Source organism: Ruditapes philippinarum, unplaced genomic scaffold, assembly GCF_026571515.1.
Source record: "Ruditapes philippinarum isolate M1 unplaced genomic scaffold, ASM2657151v2 ctg2346_1_1_1_1, whole genome shotgun sequence".
Lineage (NCBI taxonomy): Eukaryota > Metazoa > Mollusca > Bivalvia > Venerida > Veneridae > Ruditapes > Ruditapes philippinarum.
Genome location: NW_026859050.1, coordinates 70569 through 87579, shown reverse-complemented (window position 1 = coordinate 87579; position 17011 = coordinate 70569). Strand labels below are relative to the sequence as shown.

The 17011-nt window shown below is 30.6% G+C and overlaps 1 protein-coding gene across 1 annotated transcript; it reads left to right on the top strand.

Annotated features, from left to right (window-relative positions):
- Positions 1 to 15966: 15966 nt before the first annotated feature.
- Positions 15967 to 16539, top strand: LOC132755004 (FMRFamide receptor-like). The gene has a single exon (XM_060745780.1). It carries the CDS (start codon positions 15967 to 15969, stop codon positions 16537 to 16539), a length of 573 nt encoding a protein of 190 aa, XP_060601763.1.
- Positions 16540 to 17011: the final 472 nt, after the last annotated feature.

Here is a 17011-nt window from a genome sequence, read left to right as displayed (position 1 = left end):
TACAATATTTCTAAGTGTTTGGTATCTTTTCTTGATGTTTCTGTACGTAAAGACGTAACAGGAAAAATTGTTACCGATATATTTTGCAAACCTACAAATTTGCATTTGTATATAGATTTTACATCCTCACATCCTTTATCATGTAAAACAAATGGTATCCGTTTAAGTCAAGCTAAACGTTATTGAGAGTGTCATTTCCGATGACTAGCACTTTTAAGCAGTCTTTAGACGACGTTGAATAGATATTTTTCTGATAGAAATATATCCTAAAATTCTTATTATTGGGAAAGCGTTTTCTAAAATTGAAGGCATGTCCAAAATGATACTCTTCGTCCTGTCGTTAAAAGTACTTGTTCAATAATACCCTTTTACTGTATGTTTTAATACAACTCCTCTGCCTAATATTGGTGAAATCTTAAATAAATATTGGGATCTATTACTTTTTTGTTCTGATAAGGTAAGCGTTAAAAATATACATACCCAAGTTCAAACCTATTTTAGCTTTATAGGACGTCCTAAAAATGTTAATGAGATTATCTTATGAGAAGTGCATTACTTGATCGCACATTTTTATCTAGCCAATGTTTACGAAGTAGATGTTCACAGTGTAACAATATCATCGTTGATTCACAATTTAATAGCAGAATTACAGGTCGTTCTTTTGATTTACATAATGATATTTACTGTACGACGCGTAATGTAATTTACCTCATTACATGTAAAGGCTGTAATAAGAAATACGTAGGTCAAACTTATCAAAATGTATCATGCAGAATGGAAAAGCATATATTTGATATAAGAAATTGTGACGTAAATCCATTTTCACATGTTAAAATTAGAATGACAGTGTCTTTTAACATTACAAATTTGCAAGTGTTTGTGAAGAAACATATTATTGGTTATTGAATGTAAACAAACAAACATGCTAACCAACATCATGATTATTTATGGTGGGTAAGACTTTAATACTTACATACCTTACACGTCAAAGCATGTTAGGAATAATCTTCCTTAGCAAAAATAAAATACATCGTGGTATTTAAAATTACCAGAGGCAAATCGTTTGTCAACTGTGAACAATGTTTTTATTACAATGATTCATACAACCACGGTTGTTTGTTCAAAGTGAAAGGTCATTTGTGTGAACTTATGTCATTTGTGTTCTTTAATGGTAACACTCAAAATTGTTCTACAAAGTATATTTCTTGTTACAGTAGTTTAACTTAGTTTGCTCAACAGTAAATTCAAGCAGACAAAACCCAACATCAGTTTAATTAATGTCGTTAAAAGCGGAATTTTACACACATGTTACAGATTTCATCTGTAGTATAACATAAAGAATATCTACAAATCTTGAAATGAGATTAATGCTGTCAATCAATCTGATTTAAACCTGATAGTGTATAAACTTTCTATAAGAAAAACGCCAAAGTTTGATAACGCAGCAAATAAATATATCTAAGTGGTGAACATTTCCTGTACGAAAATCAGCAAACCACGGGAGTTTGAAATGTTTACGACAATTTAAATCAAGGTTTAAAATGTGAATGAACATACAAAATGTGTATCTGTGTAGACAGCCGGAGAACCGTAGGCAAGTAGTTTCTTTCGAATGACAAATCACTTTTAAAAAGAAAATAATCAGGTCTGTCTCTGATCTCAAAAACATACAATGATTATGCTAAATACCTACAGATGTCGGCAAAACAAATTAAAATGTTTTTATTACAATGATTCATATAACCACGGTTGTTTGTTGAAAGTGTAAGGTCATTTAAGTGAACTTGTGTCATTATTTTGTCTTCCTTAATGGTTACACTGAAAATTGTTCTACAAAGTATTTTTGTTATAGTTTAACTTAGTTTGTTCAACAGTAAATTCAAACAGAGAAAACCCAGCATCAGTTTAATTTATATCGTTCAAAGCGGAATTGTACAGCCATACTACGGTATAACATAAAGAATATCTACAAATCTTTTTCATGATATTTGAGTAAAAACATAAATTAAATGTAATAGTTCAAGTTTTTGTTCTGTCTTTCCTGGAAATAGTGAAAAAACAGAATCCAAAGGAACATCCAAAATGGCAAAATTAAAAATGTTTCAGACTCGGTTTAATTGAGCCTGTTCATGGCCGGTTCTGGAATGTGCAAGCTACCGTTCACGCCCCGTAGCACTTTCCTGAAAAATTTAAGTGAGTCATTGCCTTTAACACATGTATTATCTGTTACATTCTTCTGAAATTTTATTTACACTGTCTCGTTAATAGGAAAATGGTGGGACTAAGAGCGAGGTTTGGTGCACCATTAACCAGTTTAAACTATGCTGCTGACCGTTCCAAGGCGGCGCCCCTATGTGATCCTCAGATATTTGTCTATGTTGTTTTATACTGTTTTGGTGACACTTGTGTCCCTTGTTGTTTTCTCGTCTACGGTAAGTATCTTCCCCTTTGGCCATAGTTTTTATTTATTTTATTTATCCCCTCCCCTTCCCCGGGTCTCCTGTCCCCTTCCCTTGTGCCCTTTGACTTTATGGGCCTATTATTTTATCATGTATTTGTTTTCTTTTAGTTCCTTATCAGTTACTAATTATTTATGATTTTAGTGCTAAGCATGCCCATGGTCTGCCTTGTGCTCTGTCCTTTGTTTGGGGTCCTCCTGGGCTCCTTGCCGCTGGCTCTTGTTACTGGGTCGGGTTGGGGTTGCGTTCATTGAACGCCGCCTTTCTTTGTTGATCTTGTTTATCATATCTTTTACATCTGTATTTTGTGTATACAATAACTGAGCTATAGTCATTTAAAGTGATCGCAAATCAATGAGATAATTGAAAAAATTTTCTTCAGGTTGCATCTCTTTCATCTAGTTATATTTGGACAAAACTTCAGCAAAACTTCGAGCAAAAAACCTTAAAAGGTAATAGATAGAGTCCCCGTGCATATCTTATCATATTTGAATAAAAAAAGACAGAATGATAGAAACTTTTTTTTACATTTAGATATATAAATTGTATCAGAATACCCATTACAAAATAAGTGTTGATACAAGCATAAACAGGTACATTAATAATCGCCTATATTTTAACTTAGCACTGACAAGATCATAAAAATGCTGCCAAGTATTAGATATTTTTCAATAAAATCATAACATAAGATACTATAACATAATGTACTCTTTTGTTTTTAATTTGATAAGTATCATAAACTTTTATTAGGACTGATTCATGTAAACTATAATTGTACTAACATTAAATCGGTTAAGATTGCTAAAAGAATCATGTGTCTTAAATTAAAACAGCTACTACTTTGCTACATGTATTTATTCACCGATAAACTAAATTTTATACCATACGTTTTTTATTGTGGAAAGTGCAATCTTACACCTCAGTCGATGGTATAAACATCTTTCATATTTTCTCAAACGTACAGGTGTAATAATCTAATATTTGTCATAAAAACTTGTTGTTCATATAAAGTTACAAAATTAACATAAGTTATTGTCACGATTAGTAAGGAAAAACGTCTATAACATTCAAATGCCATGTTATATCGGATTCCTATAGGATTGTTTTTAATGTTTATGTATACAAATAACAGATGCTGCTTTGATAAATAGATATAATATCATGTGTTTCCTAGTCATAGCACGTATGTATTTCGCGAAACCTTTGATAAAGACAATTTTAGTATTTTCAATAACTGAATTGAACTACCTTCACTTGGTATTTTGATAGATTCCTACACTGACCTTTTTTATGTATTTGGAAACAAATTCTTTTAACCACAAAACATTTCCATGTGTTCATTTCTTAACATATACATTGTGGGGAATTTTTTATTGAAGTCTTTTTACCGGATAACTCGAAGTAGTCAGACAAGATTTATTTGGGAGACTGGTATATGAATACAATAACATATGAAGACACGGATTTTATTTCCGTAACATATTCACTTAAACGAACCAGATATACATATAATTATCCATCTCTTACAAGTCATGTGTATTCGAACATTATTTCAATACATTCTCACAATGATGATAGCTGGGGGTTGTTTTTTTTTTGAAGAAAAAACATATTGTAAAAATACTACTTTATTCGGTTATTACTGTCAAAATTGTGGAGCTAAATTCTGAATGGTTGCTGCTCTAACCCCAAGACCGCAGTAAAAGGGACGTCCAAGAATACCTTGTCATACTGGTCACCTGGCAATTGGACAGCAAATCTGATCTGAATAATTCGTCTTGCTGAAACTGCGTAAGAAGTCACCCTCAAACCTTACGCATTTTTAAGTTCAAATTTATATTTTATACGAGTAATGATGAACTTTTGTAATTTACTCAGCTGATTAAAATATGTTTCCAACATGTATAGTAACGTATTAACTGTTTCAAATGTTTTGCAAGGAAAATGATATCAGATCATTTAACACAAATGTGTATGGGAGGTCACGTTTAGGCGTAAGTGTTATCGCGTCTAACAGGAACAATTTATGATTTATTATTGCGTTGTTATCATTTTATCTCTATTGACCAGGAAGAATCATGTGACAAAAATGTAAACTTATACAATATTTCCTTTACATGTTTTGCTGTAATAAATGGTGCAGCTGTCGTGATAAGGATCTTATGAAAAAGCATTATTTGTATAACAATTTAAAATGTACCTAAATATCTCCTTTATATATGTGTAGATCATTTCATTTGTATTACTACAATATTAATACATGTATGTATTTTGCCGTTATACAAAAAGTGCATAGTTTTGTCGTTATATACAAGATACATATTTTCAAAGTTTAATCAAGAGATTTCATAAAGCGGACTGTAAATGTGTTAAATACTTTTATCAAAACAAACTATAAGTAAGTTATCAAATGCGCGAACATGCATCCAATAAAGCTTGCGGTAATGTATTTACAAACTTGATGAGTAACAGGGTAAATGTTACTTTATAATCTGTTTGTGATATCTAGTGCAATGTTAAATCTGGATTAATGCTGTCAATTTATCTGATTACAAACTGATAGCATATAAACTATCTATAAGATATACGTGAATGTTTGATAACACAGCAAATAAATTATCATAGTTCAGAAACAACGAGAATTTAAAGTGCATATGAGAAATTAAATAAAATGTGATAGAATGGAGTTGTTGACATACGTAAACCATTTTTATTTATTATTAGAGAAGCTGGGAATTTAATAAGATTATATAAATGTGTGTAAACAACTGGATACCTATAATGCATTTATAATATAGTGGCAAGTATTTTCTCTAGTGACATATCATTTTCAAGATACAATTTAATAAAACTGTAAGAAATTCTGATATTGATTATTTTCGTGCAAAGAAGGAAATATTTTTCTCCTAATTAAATATGTTTAAAAAATTATGAAATGCGGCAGTTTTATAACTTATAAGTTAAAATGTCGATGGCCTTAAGTAAGCAATATCCGATAGTTCTCCACAACGTAAAGTTCATGTCCTGGTCATCTCAATACAAGGATTATTATACAATTAAGTAGACTTTTAGTCAATATTGAACGGAAATATTTGTTTATTTTCAAGATATAAACATAACATGTTTATGTCAGAATTATAGATAGAATAAAACAATAATCATGAAAAGTTTTATTACAATATTGTTTAATGGAAATCATTAAATGACTTCACAGATTTAAAATAAATTGTATGTATTATTTTTAAAGAACCGCTGATAGCAAAATTTTAAACTTAGTATTATTTTGATATAAAATAATTCATACCGTTAAACTGTTCCAGATTTAGCAAAAAGTCAAAATAAATAATTTTGATGCAGATGAATAATAAAACTGTCCATGTTTAATGTCACATTTGAATATTTTCTGATATATTTACACTATCAAAATGAACTTCCCATGATATTTGTAAACAGAATTTTCTTTCATGTATTGGGTTTTATATTCACAATAAATAATCTTGGAATAAAACAAACAATATGCTTAAACATATTGACAAATGGTTGATAAAACGCTCATAGCTTAATAATTATTTTGAAATCTTTTATCATAATCTCAGATAATAATGTCTATTACGTAGGATATTTCCATTTTTCCATTTTTTCATGTTGTTTTATTGGGATTGATTATAGTCAGCAAATATTACAAAAAAATATGTTCCCTCTATTAACCTGTATTATATAAGTATGATCTCTATATAGAATTCCGATGCAAAAGATGTAACTCTTGCTGTTGTAAACATATGAGTCATGTTAAGAAAAATGGCATATTTAATGTTTCTAGTTAAACTTCCAGTACATTTCCAAGTATATTAATAACTTAGCTTCACTTAAACATAATCGTTAAATCTTTCCATTTACATCAAGAAAACTGACATTAAAAATACGTTTACTTGATACGACTATAAATAAGATTTTAGTGTTAACCTAATAAATTGTAAGACTATCAATGTAACAACATGACATTGTTATATAGTGATAAATTACATACGCATTACTGATACGATTTTATGGGTAGCAGACAGGCAGTTGAAAAATCTATTCTTATATGCATGATGTAACAACAATTTTATTATGTCTCCCCCACCTCGGGGGGAGACATATTGTTTTTGCCCTGTCCGTCCGTCAGTCCGTCCGTCAGTCCGTCCGTCAGTCCGTCCGTCAGTCCGTCCGTCAGTCCGTCCGTCCGTCCATTCTTCGTTTCCGGACGATAACTAGAGTTCCTTTTGACCTACAGCTCTCAAACTTCATAGGATGAATGGTCTTATTGAGCAGATGATCCCTATTGTTTTTGGGGTCAGTAGTTCAAAGGTCAAGGTCACAGTGACCGTTGGTCAATTTCTCGTTTCCGGATGATAACTAGAGTTCCTTTTGACCTACAGCCCTCAAACTTCATAGGATGATTGGTCTTATAGAGCTGATGATCCCTATTGTTTTTGGGGTCAGTAGGTCAAAGGTCAAGGTCACACTGACCGTTGGTCAATTTCTCGTTTCCGGATGATAACTAGAGTTCCTTTAGACCTACAGACCTCAAACTTCATAGGATGATTGGTCTTATTGAGCAGATGATCCCTATTGTTTTTTGGGGTCAGTAGTTCAAAGGTCAAGGTCACAGTGACCGTTGGTCAATTTCTCGTTTCCGGATGATAACTAGAGTTCCTTTTGATCTACAGCCCTCAAACTTCATAGGATGATTGGTCTTATAGAGCAGATGATCCCTATTGTTTTTGGGGTCAGTAGGTCAAAGGTCAAGGTCACAGTGACCGTTGGTCAATTTCTCATTTCCGGATGATAACTAGAGTTCCTTTTGACCTACAACCCTCAAACTTCATAGGATGATTGGCCTTATTAATCAAATGATCCCTATTGTTTTAATGGTCAGTAGGTCAAAGGTCAAGGTCATCCGTCCGTCAGTCCGTCCGTCAGTCCGTCCGTCAGTCCGTCCGTCCGTCCATTCTTCGTTTCCGGACGATAACTAGAGTTCCTTTTGACCTACAGCTCTCAAACTTCATAGGATGAATGGTCTTATTGAGCAGATGATCCCTATTGTTTTTGGGGTCAGTAGTTCAAAGGTCAAGGTCACAGTGACCGTTGGTCAATTTCTCGTTTCCGGATGATAACTAGAGTTCCTTTTGACCTACAGCCCTCAAACTTCATAGGATGATTGGTCTTATAGAGCTGATGATCCCTATTGTTTTTGGGGTCAGTAGGTCAAAGGTCAAGGTCACACTGACCGTTGGTCAATTTCTCGTTTCCGGATGATAACTAGAGTTCCTTTAGACCTACAGACCTCAAACTTCATAGGATGATTGGTCTTATTGAGCAGATGATCCCTATTGTTTTTGGGGTCAGTAGTTCAAAGGTCAAGGTCACAGTGACCGTTGGTCAATTTCTCGTTTCCGGATGATAACTAGAGTTCCTTTTGACCTACAGCCCTCAAACTTCATAGGATGATTGGTCTTATTGAGCAGATGATCCCTATTGTTTTTGGGGTCAGTAGGTCAAAGGTCAAGGTCACAGTGACCGTTGGTCAATTTCTCATTTCCGGATGATAACTAGAGTTCCTTTTGACCTACAACCCTCAAACTTCATAGGATGATTGGTCTTATTAATCAAATGATCCCTATTGTTTTAATGGTCAGTAGGTCAAAGGTCAAGGTCACAGCGACTGTTGGTTAATTTCTCCTTTCCGGATGATAACTAGAGTTCCTTTAGAAGCATCTTCTCATACAACCTTAACAATAGAAACCATCCATAGACAGCCTTCATTGAAGTGACTACCGGGTATTTACATTATCTTATCTCCATTTCCATTCCTGTTTCCATTCACAGTTATTCTCAGCAGTGGGGGAGACATGCGCTTTTTTACAAAAGCATCCTCTAGTTTTTAATAGTCTAAAACTGAAATATTCAGTTTAGTTTTTTACTATTGTTGTCATTTAATCTGGACACAAAAGGTCAGAATACATACGCTTATATATGTATTGCTTTCGACATTTTTAACAGACTGTGCCTTAATTTATTATGTTAAGGAACAAACACAAACTATAGCTGAAAGCAGGAATATAATTAATAATAAAAGTCCATTTCCAACTTGAATACAAACTTGATTAGTATGTGAGAAAATATTGTCATTTTATGTGAACTTAAAACATATTATAAAATTGATATAGATATTCGGAAAAGGGAAAAGCGATGCAAGGCAAACTAAAGATTCATGCTAAGCAAAATATAGTATTTGTTATAAACTATTAAGGTAATTGACTGCAACAGACGATTTATATACGAAGTACATGAAGGGACATTTAACCTTTATAAATTCATCAATACGACTTTGATGAAAAGTAAAATAGTTAAAATGTACTCGTTGTACTTAATTAAATCTATATTATAGCTTCAAAGATAAAATGCGCCGTTTTTAAGATAGGAAATATACTTAAATTATAGCCACAAGAATAATTTTGGCAAGATTGCATGTAAAAATGATAGGGTCTAGCAAACTATATATTATTGACTAGTTTTGTAACATAAATAAAAAATTGGAAAATAAAGTTTAACTTTCTATTATTTAAGACCTTGAATTTGACAAATGTTTCAAAGTTTAACTTACAGTTTGAAATGCAATTGTTCACAACTTAGATTTAATTAATGTTTGATGGTTACAGCAGAATAAAAACAATATGTTTTAAATACTTTTTACATAGAACTACAGAATTTAAACTTACTATGTTAGCAGTACAATAGCATACAAAAAGTATATTAATATAACACAATATTATATTAATATAACACAATATTACAAATTAGCAGTACAAACATTTATTATATATATACTATTCATGAACAATTTAGAATACTAACCTACTAAGAGAAAGAATATTGAAAAGAACTTTTTTGAAAGAAGATGAATGAACATGAAAAGTTATATAAACAAAACAAAATTATTAAAAATGATAGTGGCATGAGTAGGTATTAAACCCACGACATTGCGAGTATTAGTTTTGCGCTTTACCTACTGAGTTATCTAGGAAATAGATACTGAACACATTTAAAATAAAGGCTATATGCATAACAATATTATTGACTAATTTTGTAACACAAGAATGGTGTTACACGATACAACTTTAAGATTTTCTTGAGTTAATTTATTTTTTAAATTATCATTTTGATAATTGAATTGTAAATTTTACATCATTTATTGCAGCAGCTGCATAACCCGGAAATTTTTATTGACGTTTAAACGTTAAACACATGAACGTGCTAACTTATATGTCAATAACAACTACTTCATTAAGGAGTAATTCTTTAACAGTATGAAATATATCAATTCTTTTATAACGATAAAACGAATGTGATAATACATATACCATTTAATCGACGCATCTGAAATTGACTCTGAAAATACGAACTCACATAATTATATTTTTATTAGCCATAACATATTTCCCTCACGGGTGCCACATGAACTAACGAAGAGTCGCATTGCTAAAATATGCAAGGTCATTCTTATTTATAATAAAACGAAACAAAACAAGTCAGTTTGCCACGCTTAACTACTCTGCTCTGTCCTGTTTTTTTATGCATGGGCATGCAGTATTTGATCTTAGGGTCAAATATTAATAATTTTGAAAATTTATAAGGTAAACTTTTTTCTATTGTAATAATTTGTGCAATGAATTTATATGATTTAATGATGTCGATTTATGAGACTATAACAAAATATATTTTTGATATACTGACAGATGTAAAGTTTTTGTCTGTAACATGGGAAATTTATATAATGATGAGCATTTTATTTGTATAAGTTCTGAAAATGTTTATCTTAAAACATTGAATCTCTGGGGTTTTCCTTTTGAACACGCACTGGTTTCAAAAGCAGTATTCAGTCAGTAAGCTATGATAACATGAATATATTATTATACCGCAGAGAACATGTGAAACACTTAGATTCAGCGAAGAGAAGCTATATTTTAGTGTATATCTATGCAATTGATTACGTCTTGCAGAACAAATACACCGTTTGTTTGAAATATTCTGCATGCTATAGGGAAGATTTCAACGTGTATATCGACTTTGAAGTTATACATACTATACTATTTAGTTACTGAGCTTTTCTTTTTTAAATATCATATTATTTTTAAATGCCACAATAGTTCGTCAGTAAATCTATGAGATCACTGAATGCTGCAAGCCAAGTGATTAAAGACAAAATTAAACATAAAGAAACAATTAATTAAAAGTCAAAGTTATAATATATGAATATTTCTTTTAATGGAGGTTTTGCAAGTTAAATATTATTCCATATACCGGTATCTTTTTAACTGTATTTCTGTTCATTAGTGACGGACTTATATAGCTTATTATAAATTTGAACCACTAAACGTATGTTTAAAAAGCAAATGTACAAAACATCAGCTCAAAATACTTCTTAATAAATGGCACTTACAAAGATATATTGTGTTTTTGTCACTTCATATTTTCTTTAAAACTTAATGCAAAGTTTTACGACTTTAGAATATAAATAATTTCTGTAATCATTATTTCTAAATATTTAAAATAAATGTAAATTTAGTTTTAATTTATCGTTAGATTTTGTTAATTCCGTAAAACACAACATTAATTTATGTTACAGGTGTCTTAAAATGTTGTAGTTATAATCACTAAATATTTGTATTGATAGTAGAGTAATATGAAATGTGATACGGTCGTGTTGGTTGAGTGCATAGATATTATATTTATACAGCGGGATGCTATATTACGTTCCCAATTTTCAACTTTCTCTTTTGGAAACATCCGCATCACTTTAAACTAGTTTCACTGACGAATACAAATAACACAATTTGTGTTCCTTGGATATATTTGTTTAAATAATAGTAATGCAATTTTTTTGTGAATATATTTTGAGGTATGTTATATTTTATATTTAAGACCAAATGATAAACTTGATTTATATTGTTTAAATTAGTTTATCTTTAGTAACAAAGAATTAGAAATTAAGATAATGGAATGGACGAATATATGCATCATAGATATATCCTCATTTCATATGCATTTCAGTATATATTACGCAGTAATTAAAACAAAATGTCTTTGTTAATTAAATTTTGATTTTATATCATTTCATGAAATTTAAGAAAAATGGGTTTGCATTTGCTAGTACACGTCAAAACCTTTTTCTGATGAATAAACATGGCTGTATGGAGCGTGTTTTAAGATATTTGCGTGTGGCATGAATCAATCATTGTAAAAGTGTCTAAGATGCAAAGGTCAGTGATTTATATCAAACAACTTTATCTACTGACGACAGGAATAAGACGAATATTTTTACTGCATGTTTAGATTGAATAATTGCAGTACAAATTACAATTATTTCGACAATATCTATGTACTTGTAAGGCGATTGTGTTAAATGTTTATTTGTTATTGATTTCAGAATTATTAATAAGTGTAAAATAACATATTACTAATATTGCTATAGGATTATAGCAGTGTGATATTTGTGTTATTTACAGGTAAATATCACATGTTCAAATCTTTGGAAAAAATCCTTTTAATATTTAAATGATATATCGGTAACAGTTTGGTTGTACTGGAAAAACCAACCTTTTGCCGACTTCTAGATATCAACTATTCAATTTCCGGATATTCGTTTATGATGTCTTTCTCTTAAGACATGAGATCCTATATGTTATCATTGTCGAAAAGTATGTTTGACTTTTAAATGATTATAGAACAGTATGTTGACGTTTTGCATTTCAACTGAAAAAGCCTATGAAATGCAAGCACATATTGAAGTATTAGATATCCGCTTTACTTATGTTGTTTTATTGACTGAAAATGTTTAATGATTCCTATTATACAAAAATAAAATTTTCCTCTATTTTAAGTTTTTTACTGTCTTGTTTCCCTCGGGTTGAACAAACTTTGTGTTTTGTTTTTTTTTTGAAAAACCTTTTTGTATAAAATTTGATTTGCATTGGTAATTTTTTAATTTTGGATGATAGTTTTTGAAAATCAAGGGAAAGCGCAAGCTTTATTTAAAAAATTATTTAGTTTTCTGAGTATTTTTGGGCACCCTTTTTATTTTTACGAAGCGATGGTATTAAAAAAAAAATCCCAAATAGATTGAAAAAATAGAAAATTCATGTTAAAAAAAAAAGAGGTTATAGAAAATTTAAATATCGAATTCCCCGATTGTCTCTAACGTGTGGTTTTAATTGAAATGTATTGAGCACTAGCTGGCAGTCCTTAATTACACACGGCAAGAAACTATTGTACCATATAAATTTAATTACTGCTAGTATTGAATACGTGCTTAAATGAGTATAACAAAATAAAGAAATTATTTGACACAAAAAATAAATATATATAAAAACAAATTGAATAATTATGATAAGTTTATTTTTGCATTTTATATTAAAATTTTTTTACCTATCTTTGGGAAAAATAAAAAATTTTAACGATAATTTCGGGTTTGTCATTTGGTTTTTAATGTTTTAAATTTTAATTAATTAATTAATTGTTTAAATTTTTAAAGGTGGGGTGCTCAAATGTAAGATAATATCTAATTTTAATGCTAATTCAGGATGAAAAGGGGGAAATTTTTTTACTTCATATAAATGTGCTTTTCTTGTTCAGGGGATATCTAAAAACAGCCAATTTTATGAAGAAAAATATAAATAAACGTTCAGATGAACTGCTATGTTCATCGGACATTGACAAATTAACAGATGTTTTGTTCAAAAAATTTTAATATCATATACAGAGAATGATTTTAAGGAATCATTTACATTTGATGATTTTTTATGCAAAATGACATTTCTGTGGATGTTTCTTTATTCAAAATGGTGCTAGGAAGCGTTTGCAGTAGTTTGAATATATCCAGTTCATCCAGAACTAAAATGCATGTTCGGGCGACTTTTGAGGAATGGTATTTTGACTTTAATTTATAATTAATAATGAGTTAAGTTTATATGTCTAACAAAAATCAACTGTTTTTTTTTAAAGTTCATGTGCTATAGACACTAGGTTATAGTGACTTGGGAATCAAGTTTTTAATAATGGAAAGTTATTTTTATGCTTAATCACAATAAAAAATATGCATAAATTAACTCAGCTCGGCTTTATATTAAACGGTTTTCCCTAACTGTCATAAGTCATAAGATATGATATCATCAATGTGTTTGCCTGTTAATTTATTAAGCAAAGTCAACAGAAAATTGAATCCTGTAAAATAACAGAATCAATGGCTTTCATATAATGTAATACAGGTATGTTATAAATACATGATTGTATATTGTGCTTTTCTATGACAGATTGATGTGCTGAATTAAATATTAAGCTAAAAGTAATGTTAGTTGGTTTCAATTTGAGAATGATCTAAAGGGTAATTGATTCATAACATGAATTCATTCATTCGATATTGTTTGAGATGTATAGAAGTCATCAACAGTATAAAGATATTGATACATGTAGTTACACATGTTCATCTCACAAAAAAAAAATATTAAAATATATTTTTTTGCATAGCTTTCCATACAATTGTATCTTGAAACATTGGTTCATGTATCTAGTTGCTCTGAAAAACTTAAAATATGCTATAGTCTCTCATTAAATCAAAACACTCTTTTGCTATGTAGTAGTGGCAGTGGCTACAATGTACTCATGTAATTACAGGTTTTAGAATATTAGTTTCCTTTTGCTTATTAAGACAACGATAATTTATTTTGTAGGAGACAGAATTGTTGTTGTTGCTGTTGTTGTTGTTGTTGTTGATGATGCACATATTTTATCCTTCTCTAATTATTCATCAACTGTAAAAATCACACAACAAAAGTACTTATTTAATTCAAATTCAAACAGAGATTTTGTCTTACGCTGCTAATTCTATTGATTTATTAATTCATCGTTCAATTAAGGTTTGAAATAAGCTGTCCTCAAAAGCAAAGAAAGAATGGTAGAATATGGTTTTACATGCAATAAGAAAGTGAATGTGCTTTTCTTTTCGTGATTTTTAATATTTATTCAGCAGTCTTACATGCGTTACAATTGTGTCTTCTTTCGTACATGTATAAACTTTATGGCACATGATGAAAATAGATTTTAATAATGATTAAAATAGATTTAAAAGGAGGAGTCAGTTGCCCGCGGTTGGGGTGAGAAATACCGCGCCCAAGGGTTTTGGTTTTCTTACTTTTGGAAGCTCCCCAAACCTATTTTTTAAAAAAAAAGTGGGTTTGGTTCATTTAAAGGGTTTCTGGGGCCCGATTAAATTTCTTTTTTAACTTTTAATTTTTTAAAAATTTTCAAAACCCCATTTGAGGTTTTTTTTCCCTGTTTCCCCATGTTCTTAATGAATTAACAGTTCCCCCAACTTTAAAAATAAACACTTTTTAAGCAAATAGGGCCTTTTTTTGTAAAAAGAAAGGGGGCGTTCTAATTTTTTTCCCGAAATTTAAATTTGGGGTTGTAAACGTAAATTTACCAATTTTTAAAAAAATTATGGTTTTTTGGTTTTGAAAAAATTTTCTTTAAATCCCCGCCTAAAATGGGTTTTGGAGTTTAGAAAAAAAAAACAACTTTTTAATTAATAACACCAAAACAACAAAGTTTGCAAATAAAAAACACTTTAACAATGACCCATCAAACTAAATATTACTTAAATTGGGCCGCTTCAAAATTTAAAAGAACTACTTTCTAGACCGGGTTGGGTCTTATTCCTTATCGGGGTGAGACCTTAGGTGCCCTGAGCTGAGGGCACACGAGGTCTTCCTCAACAATCTGGAAAGTCGCCGCCCCCCCCCCCCCCCCCCGAAAAAAGAAACAAACAAAATCAGAGCAAACGTAGAAACAAATTATAAGACACGTTTAAGTTTGGTTGGTGCACCGTCAAATTTGTAAATGTATACAAATGCTGTCTTTTGATGAATAATAAAGTTTTTAAAGGCAATCAAATACATAACTTATAAGTTCATGATTTTTCTCTTTTTTTGTTGTTGTTGTTGTTTTTTGTTTTGTGAAAAATGATAGCGGTGTAAACGGTACGCAGTCTAGTCCCATAAGGCAACTTGAGTTGTACTCTTCTCAGAGGGGCACTGAACAAGAACCGACAAGCTAACAACGTTAATGATCAAATCCAAAAATTGTTGTTGATTTTACACTGTCACTTCCATCAATTAAGCTTATTATATGTAACAATTATATGCATGTAACGATCATTATGTTTCAAGTGAAGAGACGACTTTCTAGACATCAAATGTATCACATAAATAAATCCACTTCAGCAGTTTTGACATTAGACTTATTATTCATAAATATTATATATCGCATGTATGTGAGCAAAAAGTAAAACTAGCTTATAAAGCATATAAAAATATGTTTTTTTTTATATTTTCAGTTTACAAGCATTAAACGTTATGTCGCAAAATAGATAGACAGGACTGTATCATGCAAAGTGAGAGTGAACATAAACATGTCACATGAACAGAATAAAACTTCAGCTGATGAGGAAGACAGTTTCCTTCAAATAACGATGAAGGTGAAAGAGTTAAATTTAAAAGTAAATCTGACTTATGGGGAGGATCAGATTCAAGATAATGCCATGGACGGCATGTTACAGTTAATGTTTATTTTCTGGGGAGTTATTATACCTATTATCGGAGTCATTGGTCTTGTAGGGAACATACTTACTGGAATTATTTTATTTCGTCGAGAAATGCGATCTACGACGGTATATTTCTTGCGGACGTTAGTCCTTACAGATACGGGAATTATAATTGGTGCAATAATGGGAGTTTCTGTGATCTCTATAACTCAACTTAATCAACATGAATGGTTGTTTAATCACGTCATTTACCCGCATATTTTCACTCCTACAAACTACTTTGTGATGGCTCTACAAACATTAAATGTTTGGGCAACTGTAGCAGTGTCAGTTGAACGTTACATAGCAATCTGTTTTCCATTTAAATCTATAAATATATGTAACAAACGTAACGCATATATCATTATTGGCGTTACAAACTGTTTTGTCGACCGCTTATAAACATTCCAAGATGTTTTGCCACGGGATATACTGTATGTGGAAATAATTGTTTTATGATTATAACAACAGAATTTTGGTCAATCATATTTTTATACAGTAATTTATAGTGGATGGCTATATACAATTCTTATATATGTAATACCCCTTCTTATTCTAGGAATCTTAAATGTTTTACTTATTCTTGAATTGATGCGCATGCGTCAAAGAAGATGTTTTGACGAACACAAAAGAAAACACAGAGTTTAATATGAGTATAGTGCTTGTTATAATTGTTGTGGTGTTCATTATTTGTCAAACTCCTGGATTAGTGGCACAATTTCATTTTCTAGATACAGTTTTTTTTAATGAAATGGACATGTGTAAGTAAACACATTATTTGGTGTTAAATTCGTCTTTAAATTTTTCTCATCTACACAGCCGTGGGGAAAAAATTTCGTACACTTCTTTTAAAAATGGCTAAGAATTGTTTATG

Coding starts and splice junctions, on each gene's coding strand:
- LOC132755004 (XM_060745780.1), top strand. CDS start 15,967: ATGTCACATGAACAGAATAAAACTTCAGCTGATGAGGAAGACAGTTTC.